This window comes from Marasmius oreades, chromosome 5 (genome assembly GCF_018924745.1).
Source record: "Marasmius oreades isolate 03SP1 chromosome 5, whole genome shotgun sequence".
In the NCBI taxonomy this organism is placed as follows: domain Eukaryota; kingdom Fungi; phylum Basidiomycota; class Agaricomycetes; order Agaricales; family Marasmiaceae; genus Marasmius; species Marasmius oreades.
Genome location: NC_057327.1, coordinates 1,906,377 through 1,923,466, shown reverse-complemented (window position 1 = coordinate 1,923,466; position 17,090 = coordinate 1,906,377). Strand labels below are relative to the sequence as shown.

Genomic DNA, 17,090 nt, shown 5'->3' with positions numbered 1-17,090 from the left:
AGGAAGTGACGCGTTCGCTCTAATAAACACGCTTGAAAGGAGGAACAGGTTTGCACTCATTCTCGTCAAGAGTGTTCGCAATAACTCCACGATACTGCAGCTCCACATCCGGTAATGAGGAATCACGTTGGAAGGACATGGTGTGTTTCATCCAGTTTTCGTCATCACGCTTATTCAGTCGTCAAGAGACGATAAGAGGAGGACAGGATTCAAAACTCACCTCAGGGTAATCTTCACGAGCATGTGCACCGCGGGACTCCTTGCGTGCGGCAGCAGAGACGACGGTCTGAATAGCGCATTGCAAAATGTTGCGTAGCTCAAGTGTTTCAACCAAATCACTAGTGCAATCATAAATAAAAGGTAAAGAAACAAAAGAGACCACGATCCGTACGTGTTCCATATCATGCTCCTGTCCTTGATCCCGACCTGATCAAAGGTCTTGTAAATCTCGCGCATCTTCGAGACACCCTCGTTCAAAGACTCCTGAGTTCTGTTCAAAAGGTGAACCTGTGCCCCGATTGGACAGTAGCACGAATTTACCTGAAGACAGCCGCATCCGATTGCATCGCCTTTTGCATGTCAAGCCGAATTTGGGCCGTAGGATTAGGACCATCCGATGTTCTAGAAGATGAATGAAATTAGTCCGTCATACTTTGGACATCCAGAGACGCATGCCTTATTTTATCCAGAAATTCAATGGTCTTGAGGCCAGTTTCTTCGGGAATTGCCTTGTGAGGCAGCCCTGGTTTCGTAGTTTCCTGGATGTGATGCGCGCAGGCGCGACCGAAAACCACGATATCAAGCAGCGAGTTGGCTCCAAGACGATTGGCGCCGTGGACGGAGACGCAAGCCGCCTCACCAGCAGCGTATAGGCCAGGCACCACTTTGTCCTTACCATTCTCGTCGATCGTAAGGACCTCGCCGGTGTATCTAGTGGGGATACCTCCCACTTAAATACCGTGAGTCATTTTCTGATTAGGACAAAGGGCAATTTCTTACTATTATAGTGAACCGTTGGGAGCACAGGTATAGGCTCCTTCGTTACATCGACCCCAGAAAAGATGGCAGCAGTCTCCGAAATACCAGGCAATCGTTCGTGAAGAACCTCGGGTGGAAGGTGACTGAGTTGAAGATAGATATGATCCTTCTCGGGTCCAACACCACGCCCCTCGCGAATTTCAATGGTCATACTTCGTGAAACGACGTCTCTGGATGCAAGGTCCTTAGCGGTAGGCGCGTAGCGTTCCATGAATCGTTCTCCATCAGAGTTCAGGAGGTAACCACCCTCACCACGGGACCCTGTATAAATGAGAAATGGCATTTGTAAATTTGTTGCAACACAAACCTTCGGTAATCAGACAGCCTGCACCATATATACCAGTTGGATGGAATTGAACGAATTCCAGGTCCTGTAAAGGTAAGCCTGCACGAACGACCATTGCGTTTCCATCGCCAGTGCACGTATGTGCGCTGGTGCAGCTGAAGTAGGCACGACCATAACCTCCAGTAGCCAGAACCGTCTTGTGTGCGCGGAACCTATGTAACGTTCCGTCTTCCATGTTTAGAGCGATGACTCCGACGCACTCTCCATCTTGCATGATAAGATCAAGAGCGAAGAATTCGATGAAGAAGTTGGTGTTGTGCCGCAGAGACTGGCCGTAAAGAGTGTGAAGAATGGCATGCCCGGTACGGTCAGCAGCAGCAGCACAACGGTAGGCTTGTCCGCCCTTTCCATACTTCAATGATTGACCACCAAATGCTCTCTGATAAATTTTACCCTCCTTGGTACGGGAAAATGGGACTCCAAAGTGCTCCAGCTTTCAGAGAGGACTGTGTCAGATCTCGTTCCATCCCTTCTCCGCATCCGTTACACACCTCAATCACAGTATTTGGGGCCTCGCGACACATATAATGGATTGCATCTTGATCACCCAGCCAGTCAGATCCCTTGACCTGGAAAGAAAAGTCAGTATATGCGACATCGAGGAACCCTTAGATACACACGCACCGTGTCGTACATATGCCATCTCCAATCATCCTCTGTCATATTCTACAAATATAATTAGGATATCTCTGAGGTTGTTTCCTTTGTAACTCACTCCTAAAGCCGCGTTAATTCCTCCCTAAAAAAACCGGTGATCCATGGAACGAGATAATCTTGAGTAATAAAACGAACCTGTGCCGCTACTGTGTGACTTCTGGTAGGAAACAACTTTGTGATACAAGCAGTATTGAAACCAGCCTCTGCAAGACCGAAAGCAGCTCTCAAGCCAGCACCGCCAGCACCTCTACGAGTGAATTAGTCGTTTGCACACGATGGGCGAAGGCTCTGGAGTCTCACACTACTATAGCATCGTACTCGTGTTCAATCAAGGGATATTTTCCGGAAGCCCAAGACTATAGAAAGGAATGAGACATAAGATAATCGGTGGGGTTAGTACATACCTGAACTTCTTGCGCCTTCACTGGGCTGGTAGAAACAACGCGTCTAACTGGTGCCGAGCTATGAAGAGCTCGTCGAGACCGATAGATTGCCCTTGGAAGGGCTTTCTTGAACATGACGGAAGCAGGAGAATTAAAGAGGAGTAACTTAGTTCCGCTCGAAAGCGAGCCATCCCGACAACTGTCAGCAACCAATCAAATGCGGGTGATTTCGGCAGGTCTGCATTCCGGGCATGTGTTTTAATAATATATCGACCTATGTAAACTACAGTTAGTAAAGTCTATGTGTACATAAATCCAGAATACAACAGCTATATTATGTTACTATGATAGTACACCAAGAGGGTCTGGCGTTCTCTGAGTCTCTGGTTTATCTACTCGCACGCTCGCCTTCGGCGCAGGCGTAACTATTGCAGCTTGGCCCTGTCGGTGAATGCCACTTGATATTCGAGGAGGAAGTCGAGGTAGAGAGGTAGAAGGGAGAGAGGATGGATTTCCTGAGAACCCAGATTGGGTATAATTCCAGGGCGCAAGTCGCAGTCCTCCCCCGGTGTTAACCTCAAGAGGAGAACTTGGGGAAGGGGACGTAGGATACTGTGATCTTTGTGCTGCCATTTGACTCGTAGCGGGACTCCGAGGCTTCTGGAGTCCAGCCTTGGAACTCGAATCGACGACAGGAACCGGGACTGGTTCTCTCGGGGCATGTATTTGTCTGTCAAAGTAACCTTGGGATGTCGGTGTGGTCCTGGGTGACGGTTCGCTCTGAATATGAGTCGAACGCAACCTCCTCTTAGCGTTTTCCTCGTCACTAAACAACCGTTCCTGATCCACGTCGTTTACGCTGCCATTGAGAACATCTCTTACGTAGGACAACGCTTCCAAGGCCTCCTGCTTCCGCCTTTTCAGCTGCGTCAGATTAGTAGCTCTACTCTCATCCTGGAGAAGAGCATCGACTACCCAAGTTAGCGATTGGCCTAGGAGTTTGTTGGTGGACTGAATCTGTCCAATTTCTCGCTCAATCTGCAGCCGTGACTTCGGCTCCCATGGTGGGCGTTCTGCCAGAGAGCTCTCATCTGTCAAGGGAAACACCGAGGTGGTCGTGGGACTTCGTATGAACGAGGCCGCAAGTTCAGGGATGTTACGCTGGTAGAGCAATGTTGACGATGAATAACAACTAGGGATTATCGCGCCTTACCCTCAATTCAGAGACCGCACTCATCAGGGACTTGTTTATCCCAAAACTTTCGCCCCTCTCGGCAATGCCACGGGCAAACATCTCTGGAAATCCTAGATGAGTATTAGAAGCCTGTCTTGCATGTTCGCCCGATCTACGAGGTAAAGATCTTTCCGAAATGGTCTGTGCAGGCTGTCGCCGAGGCGGAGCAGGAGCAGGCTCAGGTACCTCGATAGGAATTCCTAGAAAGTTTCGGTTCTCGGTCACTAAGCTTGACCCAGTCGACGGGTTGGGTGACATTTGCAATGCGAGAGCTTGCCGCAAGAGGAGACTGGTATGGTGGCCCGCTGCCTCGTTTGATGCGGGAGGTACTGGATATTTGAGCAAAACTGTGAGTTGTCCGGTATAGTCTGCTGGTATAACTTCGAAACAAAGGGACATTAATAAACCTTCATAAAACTGCTAATGGTTCGTCACTAACGTTCATTCCGTATTCGAATGAGCATAGCAACGCAGATCCATGGGGCAAGCTCAAATGTTGGATCGCAGGCAAAAAGCCCGTCCCACAACTTCAAAGCGTCGGGCAAGCTAAACTCTCGTGTAAACAAGAGCCGTAACCATCGACTACAACGACGAGTCTTTAGTCTTACAAGCGCTATAGGGATCATACATAATAAGGACTTACATTCCGTATATTTGAGGTTCTATCCCGGTCGACTGTATATGCTTCCAGAGCACAGGATCTACCGACTTGAGGATAACTGATTGTACTCTGTTGCATGCTCTCACTATCGGCGTTACATACGGTTTGATTTCGACCGGTCCTGATTGCACATTCAGGTTCACATGGTGAGAGAGTGGCGACGGTAAGTTCGACGACTTTTCTGGAGCCTCGCGCCATTCGTACCAAGTCGACACAGACTTCATGATACATTCGAATATGACCCAAGCGTCCGCAGCAACCCAAGGTTTTGAACAAATTTCTCCCCCCGCAGGATCTTCTAGGCATTGTCCAATCGTAGAGTCAAGATCCAAGGCAAAGTACACGGGTGCGAGGAGTTCGTGCATTCCTATTGAAGGACTGTCATCACAAACACTGTCATCATCATATGGGTTTGTGGAACTCACCCTGTCGGTAACCGGTAGCCAAATGCGTGGTAGAGTAGAGGAAGAGGATGTTCGTAAGCTGATCCTGGACTTCAGGTTGCCGGAAGAACTCGATTTCAGGAAATCTTTCAAAACATCAGTGGTGCGCCGCCACACATGCAGGACGCGTGCTCACGTTCTTTCCACATCTTGGAATATCGTCTTGCGCAACTCGACTGCCGCGAACCATTCTGTCCAGGGATTCTTTATTGAATTGTGAATTAGTGAAGTCGAGATCGAGAAGACCGCCGTACATCGGTATGGAGACTAAGAGGGTTATTCTTCTCCAAATTCGTCGCCTTCTCAGTCTCCCGTTTGGTGGCATAGCTCGGGTCCGGTGGTATAAACCCTTCACCATAACTTCCATCTGGGGCACGCATCTTCTCTGATAGTTCGTCTGCATATCGTTTTCTGGAGGACCGTAGCGAAGTCAAGAGGGTTTCAGGATGTATTGGAGAGGTCGTCAATGGTTCGTCCGGAATGAGAAATAGCTTTCATTGGGTGTGTTAAAAGGCGAAATCCATACTAGTGCTAAAATCAAAATACCTTCCACGCTAGACTTCTACCTGGTACTTCGATATCGTCGTAGCTGGGGAACAATCGGTCGGTTAGAGCGGCATCCCTAATTTTCGAAAGTGAATCTCCAGAGTTAAAGAAATGATCGTAGGTCTCCCTAGCTTCTCAGTTATTATCATAGGTGATACTAGGGAACGTTTTGACCCACTTGAACGATTTCTCCAACTTTTCAGCCGGCATGGTGGGAGAGAAGAATGTGCATTGTATTTTTCGTTTGACATTTAGTGAATATGGCGATGAGTCCGGGCCGGACTTTGTTCAGATACAGTCAGTTCCAGATAAGTACATAACAACTACAATACAGGCATTATCTATACATAGTCCAGTACAACATTGTTCAATGACGATTAGCTACGTCCCCAATCATGAAAAGGATGATAGGCATGAGTTTGAGCCCAAGTCGAATCGATGAGCGAGTTTCCGCAAAACGAGTTCGAGTTTATATTGGATGATGGAAGTGGATGTTGAGCAGAAGTGAACTCATATGAAGGCGACGAATTCGAGACGCCGACGGTCCTCACTGTTAAAGGGAGGGAAATGAGTACATTTCATTTACATCGATTTGGGAACAATGCGTACTGAAGTGAGTAAGACTGAAATCCATATCTGCTTCTCCCCTTTGCTGATAAACAGTACCGGGAAGGGGAGCGTGATGAAAGGTTGTCGTATCCGTATTAATGATATCGGGCCACGAATATACATTTGGGGGCGTAAGGCTAGCACGTTGTTGAAGAACGTGTTGTGGGTAAATTGCCCCGTCGCCTTGCAAGGGACGCGCTTCGGGACAGGACATTATGTTGTATTTGGCCAATAGGGAGGAAAGAAAACGAGAGTACAATGCAGGAGTGTGTCTCCCATCCAGCGCGACCTCTCTTGACGACAATATCTCGATTAAGCGAGTAACAGTACGGATAATCTCGTTCTGAGTGGCCTCATTTAGTAACGGTAAGAATTTAGGTCGCAGGAGCTTGAGATACAATGGCGTTATTCATGGAAGAACAGCACGAAAAAAGGCCAACACTGACATTCACAAGATACGCAGCAGCGTAGGCGACGTAGAGAAAGTGTGCCTCCATGGCGTATCGTAAATCCCCAGTGGGATATAACCTTTCGATCATGATCTGGATGACTGTTCGGGCTGCATCGACAGACCGCTTAAGGACTTCCGAATGACTCGAGATGCCAGATTTGAAAGCATGCCGGAAACCCATTGACAGAACCACGAGTCGCAGGTAGGCAGTTATCCTGCATGGTAAAAGTGAGCGTGGATAATAGAGGGGGGGGAATATATAAATATAGCTTACATCTGCGTCGTGTTTCCACGGTAAGCACAAATTGGAAGAGCTATCCAAAGAGAGGGGTGAGGAAAGTGATGTATAAGCCCATGAACGTTCGCAACTCACGATTATGTCGATATTCTTCTGCATACCTGATAACCCAAAGCTCCATTTCCTGCGACAGCTGAATTTCCGTCTGTATCGCGGCGCTCACGATATCTAATCCCTGTTTGGTCGGTAATTTAGGTCCACCCGTAGAGCGATGTATAACTACTCACATCCTGTATCTTTTTACTCAAATCTCCATCGAACACGATCGTTCGCCATCTCGACATGATGTAAATCATCTGCACATACGCAACCAGATGGACATCATAGGGTATATTGAAGGAAGACCGATACCACTCTTGCGATGTTCGCGCCAAGTAGTCATCAAGGCGAAGCATTGGCAATTTCCCAAACTGTATGGCATGAGATCCATCAACGCAGTAGCAGTTTAGCCAGGTCCGCATACGATTAAGTGACTCCCGGGGACTGCAGTGCGAAGGGGGAGGCTGGTTGAGTTCCAACTCAATCGCCATTCTAGGTTGATAGAATGTTCATTCGGCAGTTCCAGTCAAAATTACTTCGGAACCTACCTTATTGCGATTCCTTGGAACAACCAACTGCGATCGTCAGCCCACTTCTTCTTGGGCACAGGGTATACGCCGAGAAGCAGATAGGCTTGACAGATATCGACCCCTTTTTGCCCACCGACTAACGCTTTGCCTGCAGCATCCCGGGCAAACTCAAGTGCGATGGAGTATAAACCCGGTTTGGAGGTGTAGTAGCGTGAAGCAATCGAGCAGACTTTGAATCATTCTTGATCAGCAGTAGTCCGCCAGGTCCGCGTACTAAGATGACCACTTACTAACGGTGAACAAAAAGGGAGAACTGTGGATGAGTTTTGTAGGTTTGTGGAGCTCGGGATCGAGAATAGAGAAGAATGGCTAGACTTTTGGGTGAAATTTGCAGTTACATGTGGCCATGTCACAACTTACGTTGACTCGGTCGAAATAACTGCATTAGAAACGTTCCTAATCAGATCAACGCCGGTTTGAATGAGGGAAACGCCTCACATGATGAACAACTCTGATATATCTCGAGGGCTCAATGAGCAATGTCTAACAATCTCGGGGGCCGTCAAGGAGAACTGCAATGTATCTGGCACACTTCAGTTCCATGTAAATCAATGAACGGGAAATGTATTAACGCACCTGAAGAGTGGTGAGAGACAGAGGTATAATCCGGAGGGGTAGGAGTGCGGTTCCAGGATGACTCGTCCTTGTGAAAGAATCCTCCTGCGTCACTGGAATGAGTTTGGGCCAAACTGACTGAAGATGAACATGCATGCAGACCAGGATCTAAAGATGGGCTATAATCATCTTTACTTGCACGCGCAAACCATCCCTGGATTTTCTGGTCTTCCTTCATTTTGTCGTGTTGGAGCAGCAGGGCTCGGATTCGGCAATCCTGGATATGGGCTCGCTCTTGTAGATCTTCATGGGTACTGGAATGAGTTGTCAACAGACCAACACTCCCAAAAAGACAGACAGGTTCCATACGGGGCAGGCTTCCTTTTCTTGCGACTTCGTGGCTGGCATGGCATACGATATATTTGACAGCGCTGGCATGAAGTTTCCCCGGGAGAGACTTGGCAACGAACCTGAAGGGATAGAAGGATACTCATCAAAAGATGGGGACATAGACAGGCATTTCCACGAACTTTGAGCGACTTGCAGTGTACACAAGCCCCGGATCTCCTGTTGGCGATGATCAGCTTGAACAATCGCACTGAGTATAGTGACATACGGTCTTGTGGTTGGTGCATATGAGCCTTTCGAGGTGATAAAGGAATCCCCGTCACTAGAATCATCTTCAAGTAATTGTTTGACGGTGCCAGTTTCCATATGCATGATGTAAGAGAAGTCCAGTGAGGAAGCGGACTATAAGTATATATGAGGGTTCGGCTGACAGGCCCATATCATGAGCGGGATGTAAGGAATCAATTTCACCGACAAACTCACGCAGGGCGCTCAAGAAATGAAATCGGACAAATCTTCCGAACTCACCGTGCCTTGCCCCAGATGGTAGTGTTCCCCCGATGCCGGGGCCTATCCCGGCAACCCAGCTAGTTCCCGTATGCCGATGTGCCGACCTCCATGCGGCTCAACGTTCTCCCGGTTGCTGCCGCTGCCGCTGCACACCAATGACACTTCAAAAACTTCAAACGTGCACCTCTCGAGGGAAAGTACAAACTTAAAGTTCGAACGTGGCTGAAGGGATTGGCTTTATAAACTCTCCAGCATTTTGCGATCCGCAGCTACTAACGCTACAGTATGCGTACTGCTGTTCAAATTCTTCAAACCATCCTCATCGGCTATGTCGGTGCTACTGAACTCCTAGACAGGAATCTGGCCTATCGTTCTCCATTCCCCGATGACTTGACCGTAAGCTTTGCCTGCATACAGCCTCAGACAATCTCTAACCTTCGTTCCAAGCTATCCCACGATACGCGTTCTATTCAGCAACGCGGGATAGCTCATGTCAAAAGGCAGATGACGAGCGCTGCTGGTTTTTCCGACCAACATTATCCCTCATTCCACGGAGCGGACTTCAGCAACGTACGCAGCCCATCGTTTAGCCAACCGTCTATCTTTGACAACTACACAGAGTCCATTTATTTGGACCGGTGGTGTGAACTTTACTCATTCAGGTAAAGGTCACGTTCGTGACTGATACTCACCAACATCTCTCTAATCATTGACGCTTCGTAGTTGCCAGTGTACGTCTCGCATTACCTGGAGTATTACCGCTCACTCATCTATGCGCGCTAAAGGGCGATCCCATTGATACATCAGTCATACTGTGGACCAGAGCCGTTCCAGTCTCACCCGGCGACGGTACTTCACTACCAGACCAAAGTGTTCCAGCTTGCCTTGCATACAACGTGTTCACCGATTCACAGAAATCTGCGGCATCTGGAGAGGCCTTCACTAGCTACGATGTTGATTGGACTGTGAAAGTAGAAGCGAAAGGGCTTAAACCCGACACCAAGTATTTCTTCCAGTTCTCGGATTGCGCAAACCCGTCGTCCGTTAGCCCCGTGGGGAGCACCCGCACACTAGCAAGTCCTGATAGTAAGGACTACACTTTTTTGCCCTCGAGATTTCTCCCTTGACCACTGGTATCATTCACAGCACCGGCGAATAAGGTTAATGGTGGAAAACCTCTCACCTTGGCTGTTTTCTCGTGCTCCCAATATCAAGCAGGTGTTGATAGTACTCGTCTGATCCTTGTCAACCGATAATAACGTTTCCTTTTCGAAGGTTATTTCAATGCTTATGGTGTCGCCGCACACAATACTACGGCAGATATCTTTATTCATCTCGGCGACTATGTAATGACTCGTTTTGTGCCTATGCGGTGGTAACTGACATGGTATTCTCGTAGATATACGAGTCATTAGGCAACGGGTGATTTCCCCCACACAGATTTCTCATTTTCCGCTTTGCTCATTAAGAGGCTCGACTTCAGTGCAAAAATCGGCCGCCAAACATTGGGGCGGGAGCTGGCGACGATCCATGACTACCGGCAGCGTTTGAATCAATACCGCACCGACACGAGTCTTTCATTCGCGCACCAACATGCCCCTTGGATTACTGTTTGGTAGGAACCGAGATGTATTTTGTTGCGCCGCTGTCTGACCCATTCTTCAGGGTATGCCCGTTACATTTTCGCTTCCATGCTAAAGCAATTGCATATTCTGTGTTAGGATGATCATGAGGTGCGTATACACATGCACTGTTCTTCGCGGAAGACTTCTCAATTCAATGCAAACTTAGGTTGCCGACAATGCCTGGAAGGTCAGCGCCGATGACATAGACAATTACGACGGAAGCCCTGATATTTTGTAGGCCGGCACCGCCGATTCTAATGACACTGCCGTTGGGTGTTCATTCTCGCCCTCCGGAGCTTGCTTCACCGACAGAAAAATGGCGGCTGTTAGGTCGGTTCTTGTCAAATGGCCGTGACTAGCCTGATGGAAACCACAGAGCATATCATGAATGGATGCCCATACGACAGGTGGCTGCCGACGACCTGTTCCGAATCTGGCGCAACTTTCAAATAGGCAAACTGTTGGATCTGAGTATGCTTGATACTCGTAAGTCCCAACCTTGACGACTGAGATGGGTTAGTGATACCGCCGCTAGGCCAGTATGACAGAGATTTGACTGACGTGAGTCCCGAGCCCTTGAGTACTTGGCAGTGTCTGAAACGATATCACTTAGGTTTATTACAATACCGGTAAGCACTCTTCTCTTTAAATCAGACTCGACTGTGTTTACTGTATATCCCAGAATGTGAGTTATATGGTGTCTGCCCGCGTCCTCCGCCATCTGATTTGAGACAGACGTCAACACTATTGCCGCGTTCGAGAATCGTTCCTTGATGGGTGATGCACAAGAGTCATGTTGGTTGGCGCTCTAGCTTCCAGGTCCCTTGCTCATTGATAGGTTCTACTTAGGGTTTTACGACACTTTGTCTCGCTCTAAGGCGCGTGGAGCAGTTTGGCGTGTCGTCGGGTAAGCACCATCTTACTATGAATCTGAACATTGGCAAATACGTTTTCAGTCAGCAGATTGTCTTCACCCAACTCAATCAGAGTGGTGTCTGTGAGTACTTACCATTAGCTCCCTCACTGCAAACTTTCTGACCTCATGACGTTGATTTTTTCCAGTTGACCTCGTATGGTTCCTTTGGTTTGTTTGACCTCGGCCTGATTTAGCACCTCAGGACGCTTGGGATGGGTACCGGGCCAATCGCCAACGTGTGCTGGATCACCTCTATAAGAACAAGATCAGCAACACCGTGATTCTTGCGGGCGACAGCCATGCCAATTGGGTCTCGGATCTCGCGCGTGAGTAGCCCTTTATCTCCGTCATCTGATTCATGCTCACATCGCCGTGATAGATGCCAACGACAGCACAACGTGGGTCTGAACCTTGTTGTATCTCACGTTTCAACATTCAATAATTTTCTAGATACAATCCTGTCACAGGAGATGGAGCGATCGGCGTAGAGTTTGCGGGAACGGCAGTCACGTCCGGTTCTTCCCTCAGTGGTATTCAGTCAACAGCGGACGCTATGTCCAGACAGTTCGTGGACACCGGTGCCAATCTTGATTTGCAGTGGAGTGAAGGCTTTTTCCGTGGCTTCTTCACACTCACGATCGACCCCCATACGCTGAAAGCGTCGTTCTACGGCATGAAGAACATCAGTACTAAAGATTTTATATATACTATTCGGAACTCTTCTGACCTTCCGCCTAGGCTTTCCCAACCTCGGCGCAACGCTCATTGCCGAATTTGTCGTTGAAGCAGGTGCCAATAAGTTGAAGCGTCCCGTGGGGGGCGGAGTCGTGAATGTTAAAGCCGGCGCGCTCAAGGTGAACGGCACGGAATGAATGTTTATTACATAAAACTCGAGAGATACAGAGAATTCTATAAATCGTTTTGGGTGTAATATACATCGTGTTTTTGCAAAAACAAAAATATCCAGATTAAAAGTACAACAAAAAGCTCAATCAAACTTAATCAACCTCCTCGACGCTGGGTCCATCTTCAGCACCTTCTGCTGCACCGCCAGGGAATCCTCCAGGTGCACCTCCTGCACCTCCGGGGAATCCACCAGCAGCACCGCCAGCAGCACCATAGAGTTTCTGCATGATAGGGCTAAAAAGATACAGGTTAACAAGGGTAGACCGGCTTGTCTGTTGGATTCAAACTTACTTGGAAATACTCTCCAATTCCTTTTGTTTCTCTTCATACTCCTCTTTCGACGCCTCTTGCGAGTTGTCGAGCCACTGTATAGTCTCGTTGACAGCAGCGTCCAGCTTGGATTTATCAGCAGGTTCAAATTTGTCAGCAAGTTTCTCGTCGTTCATCGAGTTACGGAGGTTGTAGGTGTATGACTCGAGGGCGTTCTTCGCTTGAATACGAGCAGCAGCAGCCTCGTCCTCAGCTACAAAAAGACTGAGAATCTAGCAATGATGTGAAGGACAGAAGAAACATACCCTTGTACTTCTCGGCCTCGCTGACCATACGCTCAATCTCTTCCTTGGACAGACGACCCTTATCATTGGTGATTGTGATACGGTTAGATTTACCGGTTGTCTTGTCAGAAGCCGACACGTTCAAGATACCGTTGGCATCAATGTCGAAGGTAACCTCAATTTGAGGGACACCACGGGGAGCGGGAGGAATGCCAGACAGCTCGAATTTACCAAGCAGGTTATTGTCCTTCGTGCGTGCACGTTCACCCTCGTACACCTGAATGAGCACACCGGGTTGGTTGTCAGCGTAGGTGGAGAAAGTCTCCGACTTCTTGGTAGGAACCGTAGTGTTACGCTTGATCAGAGGGGTCATAACACCACCGGCAGTCTCAATACTAAGGAGAAGAAAAAATTAGAAAAATAACAAAAGCAAACAATAGGAACTTACCCTAATGAGAGAGGAGCAACATCAAGGAGGAGCAAGTCCTGAGTCTTTTCTGAAGTATCTCCCGAGAGAATGGCTGCTTGCACAGCAGCACCATATGCGACAGCCTCGTCGGGGTTGATACTCTTGTTAGGCTCTTTGCCATTGAAGAAGTCGGAAACAAGTTTGACGATACGGGGAATACGTGTGGAACCACCGACAAGAACAATCTCGTGAACGTTTGACTTGTCGATCTTCGAGTCACGCAGAACCTTCTCGACAGGCTCGAGGGTACTCCGGAAGAGGTCCTGACAGAGCTCTTCAAATCGAGCACGGGTGAGAGAGGTGTAGAAGTCGATACCCTCAAACAGGGAGTCGATTTCGATGGAAGTCTGGGTGGCGGAAGAGAGGGTTCGCTTGGCACGTTCGCAAGCAGTACGGAGACGACGGACAGAACGAGCGTTACTCGACAAGTCTGAATGGTTTTATCAGCCGCAGGATGTGGTAAATCGCAACCATGTAGACTTACCCTTCTTGTTCTTGCGTTTGAACTCCTGGACGAAGTGATTCACCAGTCTGTTATCAAAGTCCTCACCACCAAGGTGAGTATCACCTGCAGTGGCCTTGACTTCGAAGATACCCTCCTCAATGGTCAAGAGGGAAACGTCGAAGGTTCCTCCTCCAAGATCAAAGATCAGGACATTGCGCTCACCGGACACTTTCTTGTCAAGACCGTAAGCGATGGCAGCGGCAGTGGGTTCGTTGATGATACGAAGGACGTTCATGCCTGAAATGGTTCCGGCATCCTTAGTAGCCTGACGTTGAGAGTCGTTAAAGTAGGCGGGGACAGTGACGACAGCGTTGTTGATCGTGGCCCCGAGGTAAGCCTCAGCGGTCTCCTTCATCTTCAAGAGGACCATGGACGAGATTTCTTCGGGAGACTAAAGAAAAAAGTGATCAGACACGATCGGAAAAGGAAAAGGAGCCATCCAACTTACAAATACTTTCTTCTCGCCACGATACTCGACTTCGATGTAAGGTTTTCCGCCCTTGCTTATAACTTTGAACGGGAAGTGTTTGACATCAGACTGAACCTCTGCGTCGTCAAACTTGCGACCGATGAGACGCTTAGCATCGAACACGCTATCTCGAGGTGAGGAAACGAAAATAAGATAAAGCATGCAGAAATGGCTACATACGTGTTATGAGGATTCATCGCGACCTGGTTCTTGGCGGCGTCTCCAATGAGACGGTCCGACTCGGAGAAGGAAACATATGAGGGAGTAGTTCTGTTACCCTGGTCGTTGGCGATGATTTCAACTCGGTCATTTTGCCAGACACCGACACAACTGGACAATAATCATCAATGAATGAGAAACGAAGAAATGCCGCGAGGAAGAATGAATGAGGACGTACGAGTAGGTTGTGCCCAGATCGATACCGATGGCTTTTGAGGAAGACATGATATAGTCTAAGTGTTGCAGAAGATCGATGTAGGAAAGAAAGAAACTGTGATTGTTACCCAACGCCGTCTTCTCGAGTTTTTATCCATCCTTGGTCCCTACCAGAACGTCGCAGAACTTTGGAGAACTTTCCACATCAATTCAGTCACGTGGTCTATAACGTCACGTACGTATGTACGTACACAGAATATTCACGAAACTACCAAGTATCACAACACAATATCTAGATTTTGCTGGTGGAAGAACCGTTCTGGAAAATACCGCGCTCTCACAGTTCTTCCGCCAAAGAATCGACCATCCAATTCCCGAACCGTTTTCCAAGCACCAGCTGGTCCTCCAAATAAGACGAAGATTCTCACTGCCTCTTCTTTGTTGGCCGGAGGTGGATTGACCAAATGCACCACCACGCGTTCCACAACACCGTTCTTGGAGCACTCCTCACCTAGAGGCATAGTTTTGAGAATGCAGGCGTTGTATCGTATTAATTCATTGAACCTACCAATTTCTTCCCTTAAATCCTCGTCGTCAACGTCCTCAGGACCAACCATATTCGTAAGCATCACAACGCGGCTCGGGTCCCCAAACCGCATTCTGTCTTCTTTCGTTCTCGCGTCTTCGTTGTTATTGATTATCTTGCCCATACCGGATCCAACCCCCGCGCCCTTGTTACCACCTAGATGACTTTTTCCTTTTCCTCCAGCTTTCACTTGTTCGACGGTGAGCGCGTTTACAATTCCAGACCCATCCACCCCAAGGCCTTGGCCTTCCTTATGACCCCATCTGGCCATCATCCGGGCAGCGAAGCTGAAATACATAAACACATTCAAAACTCTCGAAAACATTTGAGAAAGGGAGAGATAATATTAACCTTTGGGAAGAAGTGCCAGTGTCCGGGGCGTTGACCGAGGAAAATTCATCCGAAGTTGGGGGCATCGATGCAGCGGTTGGGTTCTTCATGGCAGATAATCTGGCAGCGATTGCAGCGGCAGCCTTGACTCTCTCATCAATCCCTACAGCCATAGCAGGCGGACCTTCCAAAGGAGGAGGAGGGACCATGGATGGCGGAGCAAAAGGATTGTAAGCCAGTGTGGGTGGAGATGGTGGGTGGGCGGTTCGATGATCAACGGCTATGCCCTTCAAGTAAGCTTCTTCCCCACTTTCAACACGTTGTGGAGGAGGAACAGCGAGAGGAGGTGGCGGAGGTGAAGACAAGCCTGGAATACTATCAGATTCGTCGTCGTTCTTCGAGAGCGTAGGCGGTGAAACGGTGGCAGAATCTGCCACCGTCTCTGGAGCTCTACTGGAGCTACCTCCACCCCTCGACATCTGTAGACGTCGATGGTAGGCTTCGTCACCCGTGAGATTGCGATCCATCTGGACTGGAGAATGTGAAGGAACTGGAGTTCGACTGCGAGATCTGTCACGGTTGAAAGCTTTCTTGTCATCTGCTCTTGACCAACGATCGAAAGACTCATGCTCGTCGAATCTTCCTGGAGAAGAGGCACATCCGTCAGATTGATATTTCAAATTATGGACCTGGCTATACCTGATTTTCGCGGGGGACGGTTCTCATCAGAGGGTGTTCCTTCACTGTCAGAGCAATCGCTATAACGACTCCTCTTAGATGAACGTAGCTCTTCGGTTCGACGCTCCCTTCGTTCAATTCGTTCTTTTTGCTTCCAGATCTTGTATTCATTGTAATCATTCGGTCGCAATAAGTCATAAGGCTCTGATGGGTCCCAGGCGACGACGACCGGCGCATTCTTGTTCTAAAGAAATGTAAGACTTTAACGCGTTTATGGGACCGGAACCACACCTTCTTTCCCTTTCCCTTCCCTATTTTCCTCTTCTGTGATGCCTTGTACCCGTTCACGTCTTCATCCAGGACCATAGAAGGTGGTTTAACCTTCTTACCCCATCCCTGAGCTTGTTGCTGAGGTGGTTCTTCCGAAACAAGTTTCGGCGTCGTGGTGTTGCGGTTACTGTTTTTGACCAGAGTTGGTGGCGCGAATACTACTGCAGTCGAAGAAATTGTTGAGGTAGAAGGAGTTGAATTTCCCACTCTATTGGCGAGAGAGACGCCTGCTGGAAGTCTTGGGGTCGCATGCTTCGATTTTTGTCCCTGATTACGCCTAACTGGTGCAAATGCCAGAGCAGCAGACCAGCCTTTGGAAGTAGACGGAGAATATCGATAAAAAAGAATTCAATAAAGCTCTGTAAATAGGAAAGGTGTAGCACGAAGGAGTACCGGCTGTAGACTTCGTTCCTCCACCAGCTGGGGAGGGGTCTGGAGAAGTTGTTGATGCTGTTGACTGGACTTCTTCTTGAGGTAGTTGCTGGGATATGGGTGCTGAAGAAGGCTCTTTCGGCTTTTCTGATTGAGATATAGAAGCAGTCACTGCAGCAGAACCGCCAGAGAACTGGATTCCTCCGTAAAGTCCTCCTGCTCTGCTCGACATATTTGAGTTACAGTGTGGTGGGTCAAGTTGCGGGA

General features: G+C 48.5%; 7 protein-coding genes across 8 annotated transcripts; 2 read left to right on the top strand and 5 right to left on the bottom strand.

Moving 5' to 3' along the window:
• Window positions 1-19: 19 nt before the first annotated feature.
• On the bottom strand, window positions 20-2,559 carry SDH1_1 (succinate dehydrogenase flavoprotein subunit; the record flags this gene model as incomplete). The annotated part of the gene is made up of 13 exons (XM_043153508.1): window positions 20-169; window positions 221-338; window positions 392-490; window positions 541-621; window positions 676-949; window positions 1,000-1,299; window positions 1,346-1,817; window positions 1,876-1,953; window positions 2,009-2,050; window positions 2,100-2,123; window positions 2,177-2,288; window positions 2,342-2,397; window positions 2,446-2,559. The coding sequence occupies 13 exons, from the start codon at window positions 2,557-2,559 to the stop codon at window positions 20-22; spliced, it is 1,920 nt and encodes a 639-aa protein (XP_043008792.1).
• Window positions 2,560-2,766: 207 nt separating this feature from the next.
• Window positions 2,767-5,518, bottom strand: E1B28_008682 (uncharacterized protein; the record flags this gene model as incomplete). Its single annotated transcript, XM_043153507.1, has 9 exons — window positions 2,767-3,585; window positions 3,638-4,038; window positions 4,098-4,240; window positions 4,302-4,686; window positions 4,745-4,848; window positions 4,899-4,966; window positions 5,017-5,253; window positions 5,309-5,435; window positions 5,487-5,518. 9 exons carry the CDS (start codon window positions 5,516-5,518, stop codon window positions 2,767-2,769), a joined length of 2,316 nt encoding a protein of 771 aa, XP_043008791.1.
• A 167-nt stretch (window positions 5,519-5,685) lies between these two features.
• E1B28_008681 (uncharacterized protein) lies at window positions 5,686-8,570 on the bottom strand (the record flags this gene model as incomplete). The annotated part of the gene is made up of 15 exons (XM_043153506.1): window positions 5,686-5,858; window positions 5,918-6,305; window positions 6,364-6,583; window positions 6,643-6,682; window positions 6,742-6,841; window positions 6,894-7,197; window positions 7,254-7,464; window positions 7,526-7,604; window positions 7,656-7,674; window positions 7,734-7,818; window positions 7,872-7,955; window positions 8,013-8,164; window positions 8,220-8,320; window positions 8,381-8,417; window positions 8,467-8,570. The coding sequence occupies 15 exons, from the start codon at window positions 8,568-8,570 to the stop codon at window positions 5,686-5,688; spliced, it is 2,097 nt and encodes a 698-aa protein (XP_043008790.1).
• A 423-nt stretch (window positions 8,571-8,993) lies between these two features.
• Window positions 8,994-9,964, top strand: E1B28_008680 (uncharacterized protein; the record flags this gene model as incomplete). The annotated part of the gene is made up of 4 exons (XM_043153505.1): window positions 8,994-9,104; window positions 9,156-9,278; window positions 9,494-9,794; window positions 9,855-9,964. The coding sequence occupies 4 exons, from the start codon at window positions 8,994-8,996 to the stop codon at window positions 9,962-9,964; spliced, it is 645 nt and encodes a 214-aa protein (XP_043008789.1).
• A 761-nt stretch (window positions 9,965-10,725) lies between these two features.
• On the top strand, window positions 10,726-12,121 carry E1B28_008679 (uncharacterized protein; the record flags this gene model as incomplete). Its single annotated transcript, XM_043153504.1, has 12 exons — window positions 10,726-10,819; window positions 10,869-10,894; window positions 10,947-10,962; window positions 11,016-11,018; window positions 11,069-11,128; window positions 11,183-11,240; window positions 11,290-11,330; window positions 11,396-11,403; window positions 11,452-11,575; window positions 11,629-11,647; window positions 11,700-11,935; window positions 11,988-12,121. 12 exons carry the CDS (start codon window positions 10,726-10,728, stop codon window positions 12,119-12,121), a joined length of 819 nt encoding a protein of 272 aa, XP_043008788.1.
• A 34-nt stretch (window positions 12,122-12,155) lies between these two features.
• Window positions 12,156-14,642, bottom strand: HSS1 (Homospermidine synthase 1). The gene is made up of 8 exons (XM_043153503.1): window positions 14,550-14,642; window positions 14,333-14,482; window positions 14,132-14,276; window positions 13,663-14,074; window positions 13,158-13,608; window positions 12,731-13,104; window positions 12,447-12,678; window positions 12,156-12,389 (listed from the first exon to the last, which is right to left on the bottom strand). The coding sequence occupies exons 1-8, from the start codon at window positions 14,594-14,596 to the stop codon at window positions 12,248-12,250; spliced, it is 1,953 nt and encodes a 650-aa protein (XP_043008787.1). The 5' UTR covers window positions 14,597-14,642; the 3' UTR covers window positions 12,156-12,247.
• Window positions 14,643-14,736: 94 nt separating this feature from the next.
• Window positions 14,737-17,082, bottom strand: E1B28_008677 (uncharacterized protein). 2 transcript variants are annotated; one of them, XM_043153501.1, is made up of 6 exons: window positions 16,845-17,082; window positions 16,413-16,762; window positions 16,143-16,365; window positions 15,465-16,086; window positions 15,096-15,400; window positions 14,737-15,038 (listed from the first exon to the last, which is right to left on the bottom strand). In XM_043153501.1, the coding sequence occupies exons 1-6, from the start codon at window positions 17,053-17,055 to the stop codon at window positions 14,806-14,808; spliced, it is 1,944 nt and encodes a 647-aa protein (XP_043008785.1). In that variant the 5' UTR covers window positions 17,056-17,082; the 3' UTR covers window positions 14,737-14,805. The 2 variants fall into 2 exon arrangements, with proteins under 2 accessions (XP_043008785.1, XP_043008786.1); XM_043153502.1 differs by having other exon boundaries at window positions 16,413-17,082.
• Between the last annotated feature and the right edge of the window lie 8 nt (window positions 17,083-17,090).